This window comes from Eulemur rufifrons, chromosome 29, assembly GCF_041146395.1.
Source record: "Eulemur rufifrons isolate Redbay chromosome 29, OSU_ERuf_1, whole genome shotgun sequence".
In the NCBI taxonomy this organism is placed as follows: Eukaryota; Metazoa; Chordata; class Mammalia; order Primates; family Lemuridae; genus Eulemur; species Eulemur rufifrons.
In genome coordinates, this window is record NC_091011.1 from 30,815,980 (window position 1) to 30,824,459 (window position 8,480).

The 8,480-nt window shown below is 40.4% G+C and overlaps 1 protein-coding gene across 1 annotated transcript in view; it reads right to left on the reverse strand.

Moving 5' to 3' along the window:
* SP4 (Sp4 transcription factor) overlaps positions 1 to 7,500 on the reverse strand; it is a 77,872-nt gene extending 70,372 nt beyond the window's left edge. The window contains exons 1-2 of the mRNA XM_069462024.1: positions 7,414 to 7,500; positions 5,350 to 6,904 (exon numbers count right to left, since the gene is read on the reverse strand). Coding sequence (XP_069318125.1) covers positions 5,350 to 6,904; positions 7,414 to 7,485 — 1,627 coding nt within the window. The 5' untranslated portion in view covers positions 7,486 to 7,500. The remainder of the gene's footprint in view (positions 1 to 5,349; positions 6,905 to 7,413) is intronic.
* Positions 7,501 to 8,480: the final 980 nt, after the last annotated feature.

Below are 8,480 nucleotides of genomic sequence, written 5' to 3' on the forward strand. Positions count from 1 at the left end.
AGCAGAAATCAAGATTCTAGCCCTTACTTTGACACAAAATATAAGAAAGCCATTCAACCTTTCTGGGCTTCAATTTCTTCATTTCTAAAATGGGGCTAAACAGAAGGTGGGAGGAAAGAGGCTCAATTATTTTTAAGTTGCCTTAGTAACTACAATTTCATTAAGTCTTCATCTCACTGTGTATGTACATAAGCAATTGTGGTTCAACAGGTTTCCTTTGCCACAATTTGCTCATTCGCTAGGTAGCAAAATGACAAGCATTATGAACATACAATCTTATCTCATACCTAGATCAGAAGAGTACAGAAAGAAGAGCACATACATGTGCAAGGTCTGGTATCAGGCTAGGTTTCTCCTTTTACTGTCAATCCTTACTGTGTCATCCCCAAGTACTTATTATAACACTGCAGAACCTCTAACCCACATTTCTGTTTTCACTTAAAACTGTAAAAACACAAAATGCCTTTATAAACAGACTTTAGCAGCAATATCAAAAGGTTACAACTGGCAAGCCATAATCTCCAAGATCCTTTCAACTAAAATTCTATTATTTTATAAAATCCGGTATTTCTACAAGATCTATGCATAGCACTGTTGCCTATCTTCATTTTTGATCAAGCTTCTTTTTCTCTTGTCTCTTCGACCTGCCCCAATATTCTAGAAGTATTACTTATTATATATTCACTGATTAAGAATCTGAAAAGCAGGTGATTAAAACTTTTCCCTTGCTTCCCTATCTTGAAATTCTTTTCAAAAAATACACTTTAAAAACGTTAATGTGGCTCTACATTGAGTACTTTTCATCTTCCATGAAAAAAACCATCTAATGGGTAAAACCAACTTGGTAGTTCAGAACTTAAATCATTTGTATAGGGTACAAGACATAAGTTCCTCATAACAAATAGTATTAGAAGATTTTAGAGAAATAAAATTACAGAGTAAACCTGACTTCTCTGAAAAATGAAATAACCAAACCAGGAGTGTGTATGTACACATGTATATACACAGAAATGTTACTTTAACATGCCTACTTAGGGAAATCCAAATTAATACAACATATATAGCAAAGGAAAACCATATTTGTATTAGACCTCAAACGAATTTTCTACCTTTACTAGCTCTAGAAAAAAGACAGGTGTAAGAGGTTGACTCTACTGGATTAAATTAGGTTTTTAAATTAAATATAAACTTCAATTATTTTCTTTGGTCCTCATTTTTATCAATAATGAAGAACTGGCCTTCCCATTCCTGTTTCACACTACATCTCTAGTTCCTATACTTTAATTCCCTGGAGAAGGGAAGAAATTAGGTAAGAAAGTCAAGTTCTTGCAGGGCCAGCAACATCTTACCAAGTCTGAACTTCCTTTGTGGGAAAACTAGCATAAAAATGTTAATTTCTATTAAAATTGACAAAGAAATATCCATTCATCAATCAAAAGGCCTATAGCATGATCTGTCACTATGTGTGATATAATAATTATGGCCAAAAGTAAGTCAAAATGCTGGCCAGTGCAAATTAATGACAGATTTAAATACCAATGCTCCCTACAAGCTCTAAATTCTTTAATTAAGAAAATGTAACTCCTGAAATTCACTTTATTTAGGGCTACCAGAGGACATTGTGAAAACAGGTAGTTCTTTTTTAGCAAAACACCTTCCACTCTCCTCACTTAGTTAAAATAGGAAAGTTCTTAAGCCAGAAGTACAATTAATTATCTTTGCACTGGGTGCAGTGGCATGTGTTTGTAATCCCAGCCTGTAACTGTAGCTATTCGGGAAGCTGAGGCAGGAGGATTGCTTGAGCCCAGGAGTTCAAAATCAGGCTGCGCAACATAGCGAAACCCTGTCTCTAAAATAAAATAAAATAAATAATTTTTTAAAAACAAGGTTTCTACAAAGGATACATGTATTTAGTTTCTACTACATTCTAACTAATGCTCAGCCTGGAACTCAGGATTTTCAGGTGAGGCCAAAGCACAAAAACACATTCTGCTGAATACATTATAAAGGAAAGAGGCTCCCCATAAGTTGTCACTAACATTCTCATTTTATGAAACTAAGTATGAAACTCCCCAGCTTCAAGAAGTGGTTGCATTTGATTTGACTGGTATGATTTTTTTTTTCCCTTTCTGTCCACATCATCCAGATTCCTCTACCTCTTGAAAAGTACGATAAGGATGGATGATGGAGAGTTTCCCTTGCCCTTGAGTAAGTCATTACATTCTGTTGACACTAATAATTTTTTTCAAGCCTTGGTAATACTTATTGCGAATATTTAGAGCAAAAATTTTTCCACAAATGAAACAATACCATTCTCCTGGAGTGGGAACGTGAAATAACCAAGGATGCACTTAAAAGTGAATGGGGGCCGGGCGCTGTGGCTCACGTCTGTAATCGTAGCACTCTGGGAGGGCGAGGCGGGTGGATCACTCGAGGTCAGGAATTCCAGACCAGCCTGAGCAAGAGCGAGACCTCGTCTCTACTAAAAATAGAAAGAAATTATCTGGCCAACTAAAAAAAATATATATAGAGAAAAAAAAAAAATAGCCGGGCATGGTGGCGCATGCCTGTAGTCCCAGCTACTCGGGAGGCTGAGGCAGAAGGATTGCTTGAGCCCAGGAGTTTGAGGTTGCTGTGAGCTAGGCTGACGCTATGGCACTCACTCTAGCCTGGGCAACAAAGCAAGACTCTGTCTCAAAAAAAAAAAAAAAAAAAAGAGGTGAATGGGGACACAAAGTAAAATATCTGAACTTCCAGGAATACAAAAATGATATTTATAAAAAGGGATATATAGGCATTTATTGCTCATTCTCCCCCTTCTCAAGACAGTGAAGTACCTGGTATCCCACTCTGGTCTTAAAAACACAAAGCCAAAAGAAATTAATGAAAACAAAACTATTTCATTAGCTTCATTAAAAACCACTCCAACGCATGGGTCCCAATTCCAAACTGCTATTTCTCCATTACCTTCTATACCTTCATTCAAAAAGGATTTCTCAAGCAGCACCTACTATACTAGGCAAAGCAGTAAAATCTGCCAACTACACTAGATAGCTACATTGACTTGTAGAAATCGGGGTACATTTCTAGTCTTTGTAATACGGCTGTCTTTTAAAAATGATTGAACACATCTATTAGAACATTAATTCTTTAACATCAACAAAATTTAAAATCTTTGGCTTTAGGAAAAAAATCCAACTACGTAAAGTTCAAATTTCCTCGTACACTTAAGCTTCCCAAAATCACTTTAAGTTCCCTGAAAATGAAGTAATAATCACACCTCTTGGGAGTGCTCAGCACATAGTAGCCACTCAATACATATTTGTGGAATAAAAACTAAAAAGTTGCACTTGCCACCAAAATGCATTCTCTAAGGCGCTTAAGGCTCGACATCCACCTGCTTCCATACTCTGTCTTCTGGTTCATTGCTGATGACTAGATCCCGCATTTTTCAAACTTCAGTGAGTTTTAGAATCACATGGAAAGTTTGTCTGAAAGGCAAATTCCTGGACCCCACACCTCAAAACTTACAGTACCAGAAGCTGGACCCAGCATTTACAATGCACCATTCAAGAGAATCTGAGTTGGGTGGTCAGAACATTTCCCTACCCTTACAATGGGTAAGGGAAAACCTCTGGATTATATTAATAACAGATATCAATTAGAGAGCAGAATTGACTATTTCTAACCTAAATTTAAGTTACTCAATTCTCTTAATCACAATTCACTAACTAGTGCTTAATAGTCAAGATGAAATGCAAGTGAAACAACTTGTGCTTTGACAACGCAAACTATTATTCAACCCACCAAAAACACTTTTCTGAAACAGTCCAGTCATTGTCAATGTTTTTAGAAAATGAGTAGAAACAAAGCAAGTTAAGGATTTTAATTCAGAGAAATATTTATATAATTGTGTTGTAATAGTTTTAGGGGGAAAAAAATGCCACACTCAAAATACTGACTAGATTACTGTGCTGTCAATATGGGAGCCACTAGCCACATGTGGCTACTTAAATTAATATTAAAAATTCAGTTTCTCAGTTACATTAACCACATTTTAACTGCTCAACAGCCACATGTAGGTTGTGCCTAACATACCGGCTAGGACAGAGAGAGAACATTTTTAACATCACAGAAAGTTCTGCTGGATAGCGCTGGTCTAGAGGTAGTGAGTATCTAGATAAAAAATGTAATCTCGGTTCTCCTGAATCAGAAGGCTCTACCTGGCAATTTCCAATTTTACATACATATATTAAGTATTAACTGTAAAAGAAGAACCCTAGCATAATTTTTCTGCAACTTATTTCAAGAAAGGGCATTCAAAAGTGATAAACTTATTTATCTTTGATAATCAAAATAGAAATATTTAACTAACAAGGGCTAAAAGTATCAAAGTCGCTAAAACCATAACAAAGCTTTCACCCAATCAGAATCAATGAAAAATATTTAATTACTAGAAAACGAAGATATTAGGTACTGGTCTGAAAAAGATCAAACTGTAAGACTAGTTTTCTAAGTACTTACAAGTATCTATTTATATGCATAACAACTGCTTTTACAATTGGTTTAATTTATTGCAGGAATTAATTCAAATTACTGACATTTTACTGCCTACATTTTTAATTGCTTTCCATGAACCTCATACTAAACATCTATAAATAACATAATGACCATAAGATTTACTTAAATATAATTTTACAAAGGACAATAAATTCAAAATCCTGACCAAATCCTGATTTTAACACAACAGTAGACATAAAAGTTAATCAAACATTTTACAACTTAAAATTCTATCTCTCAGCTGCATCAATATCTAGTTTAAAGAAATCCAGTGTAATAAAACACAAAAAAGCATGGGCGACAAAATGCTGAAGCTTGAGATGTAACTTCCAATTTTAAAAAAGTTAGCCTTATTAACAGAATTAAAATTTCAACAGACTCACAACCATATACCAATTCAGTATAAACCTACTTTTCTTCAGAGATAGATATCATTTCAACTAGGGTTCCTTCTCAAGAGTTCAAGTGTACTCAAATATGATCTCTAAATCACAAAAGGCAATTATGATTCTAATCAAAAAGTTTTGTTCCATGAAAGAATACATTTTAAAAATTGTCTAACAAATGTGACACATAAAACCTAACACTAAAATCTACAAAAGTGAACATGTCTCACTGATTAATACAGAGTGATAGTTACCAGGATTCCTGTTTATTTTTGATTCCTTATGATAGATAGTCTGTTTACTTCAGAGTTCTATTTCAATATGAGAATTGGCAAAGAAAAGCAATAACTGATCGTTATTACAAACTATTTAAGAGGTAAAGAGAAAAGATGCTGTAACTTACCTGCAACACTAGTGATTGTAACTGGAACTCCCTGCACTTGAACGCCTGCAGCACCCAGGTTGGCGACGCTCACTGTCTGAAGGTTAGGCACTGATGCAAGCTGGGCAGTATTCAAAGTTATTGGGGCACCAGCAACAGCCACAGGAGCAATCTGAGCAAGAGTTGTGCCACCACTTGAAGACACTGGGGTGATGGTTAATTGTTGGGATAACCCAGCATTCTGAACTTGCAAATTTGAAAGACTCTGAATATTCTGTACCTGTACAGTTTGCCAGCTGATTTGCCCTGAAGGTGTTAAAGTTGGAGCCCTGATAAGCACCTGAGTCGGATTTACTGCTTGAAGTTGAACATTCTGCAAAGGCTGCTGCTGGATGGTCTGAATTGTCTGCCCTGACTGGAGTTGAAATGACTGTGGCGGAATAGCCTGAATAATCTGTTGCTGAGGCTGTTGGATCTGGATCTGTTGTAAGATAGGCTGGCCTACAATTTGCACCTGCTGAAGAGAATTTGATTGATCCTGTGCATTCTGTATTCCATTAGGCTGAAGCTGACTGGAACTCTGGGCTTCAGACTCAGTAGTAGCAGGTGTTTGAGATTCTTCAATGGTGCGTTCAGAACTACTGGCTGATGTGCTTGCATACTGGCCCGTATCTGCTGAGCTCACTAATGTGTCACTGCTTGTCAGAGATGTTGAAGCAGTGGTTGTGCAGGTGGTGGAGGAGGAGGGAGATTCCGGCATAGTACTGGCAGAAGCAGTGGTGGTGGTGGGTGTGGACACTAACTGATTCCCATTGGAAGTCCCACTGTCAGCAGTAGTAGCAGGCTGGCCAACCTGTCCAGTCCCTCCTCCAGCAGCCACGTTGTTTATCACTGGCAAAGCTAAAGTCACTCCTCCAATGTTAATTGGTAGGGTTGTTACAACTTGAGCCTGAGTACCAGGAAGGGTCTGTAATTGCAGTGGTATTGAAACACCAGGTCTAATTTGGACTGGAACTGTCTGATTTGCCAGGTTTTGAGCAAGAATATTTCCAGAAGCTGTCCTGTTAGCAGCTGTGAGTATAGCTTGGTTATTACCTGCAGAAATGAGCTGAATTTGACCCTGCAAATCCTGTAGAGATGAATTACTAGTTGGGTTGATTTGAATTTGCTGACCTTCCACTGTCTGAAGTTGTGGAATCACTTGGTATTGTACACTACCACTTGGATTTTGTACTTGTATGACTTGAAATTGACCAGGGGTGGAAGGGTTACCTGATTTAGTTTTTGTAGGAGATGCACTCCCGTTATTACTGCTGGAAGAACTAGACGAACTAGAAGCTGGTTGAGAAACGTTATTTTCTTTTGAAGCAGGAGGAGTGGAGGCAACAAGTTGCCAAGCATTTCCAGCAAGTTGTGTTGTTACCAGTTCTAGCTGTTGTGGTTGATTTTGAAGTTGCACCAATCCTTGGCTTGGATCTATAATAATTTGTTGTTGTCCAGTTGCTTGATTTTCACCAGGAGTCCCTATTTTGCTGCAAGTAGCTGCCAGTAAAGCCAGAGGAGAGGGCTGAGAATCCTACCCAAAATGGGATGGTAAAGGAGAGGGGAAAAAAAAAGCGGGTGGATTTAGTGGAGGCCAGTAGTTGGAAGGGGTTATTTATTTATTTATTTATTTTGACAGCTCTACATATCAGAACTTAGGAAGCGGCAGAAATTAAAAAGAAATATGAACAAATGCAGGCAAAAGCTATATGAATAAGGAAGCAGATCCTGTAATATAAAGTTTAAATAAAAGGAAATTTCTAACAAACTTTTTAAAGTGCTATTTTCCTAAACTCAAAATGCCCTGGGGAAAACACACACCGTTTTCTTATGGTCTGAGTTCCTGATGTAATTTTAAACAACATTATACCCTCAAATATGTGAAATCTTCATGAATTTACAATTTAAGTTCCTCACTCTCAGAAAGATGCTTTGAGTGCATAAACATTTTTATTCTGTTCTTTACTTCTGGGCATTTAAAGGGCATAACTCCCTCTCTCTTCTAATGTGTCGTGATGAATTCTCTTATATGTTTGCTTTTACCTGGGAGCCTGAGGTTTTGGGTTTTTTATTGTTATTCTCTGGCTCAGAGGTTTTCCCTCCTTCTGTAGCCATCGCGGCTGCCGCTGCCGCCTCCTCCTCCTCCTCCTTCTTCTGATCTGCAACAAACCCCCCCATACGCACACGACAACAGGTTATTAGGATTATTATTATTCGTCTTCCCCCTCTCCTCTTCTTCCCCCTCCCCCCGAACATTAATCTCCATAAACCCGCGATCCACGCACACCGGCAGGGGGTGGGGGAGAAGGAGGGAAGGGAGGAGGGGGATACCACAAAACGTGGTTTGAAACCCGACCCATCGGCTTCAGAGCAACACCCAGAAGGAGGTTGTTCTCTCTCAGACATTAAGACAAAACACAACCCTCCTTCCCTCCCCCGATTCTCTCCCTCCCTCTCCTCCTCCCCTTAAAGCATCTCAGCGGCCCCGGGGGAGGGGGAGAACCGAGCAGGGTCTGGAGAGGGAGGGAGGGAGGGAGGCGGTGAAGGAGACCGAGGGGGGTGGAGAATACGTACCGCTCATCCCGCATTAACAGGACAAACCCTCAGACGGAGACACTGGGATAGAGGTGGGTGGGGGTGGGGGCGAGGCAGGAGGAGAGGCCGGTCCCGCCCGCCCGCGGTGGCTCGGAGGAGGCTGTAGCTGGCACAGGCTCTGCCTCTTTTTCCGCGAATGGCCGCCGCTGGGCTGTGGCGTAGCAGCTCCTCTCTCCGCCCGAGCCCGGCTGACTCGCCTTTGATTGACAGCGGCGGCGCGCGGCGCGGGCGGCGGCGCGGGCCGGGGGCGGGGCCAGGGCGGTGCGAGGCCGGCCGACTCCCCACCCCCCTCGGCCTCTCTCCGCCGGAGCCACCGACTCTCCACCCCTTCCCCCAGCGGATTGGCCGCCGACCTGCCGGGGGCCGGGGCGCTGGGGCCGCCTCCTCTCCACCCCCTTTCTCGGGGTTATTCTTTTGGCAGCTTTTCTTTGCCTCCCTTGGCTCCTCTCGAGCTCTTTCTCTCGGCGTTCTAGCTTAGGCGCACTGCCGGTAGGCCCTCCATACAGCCAAACTTG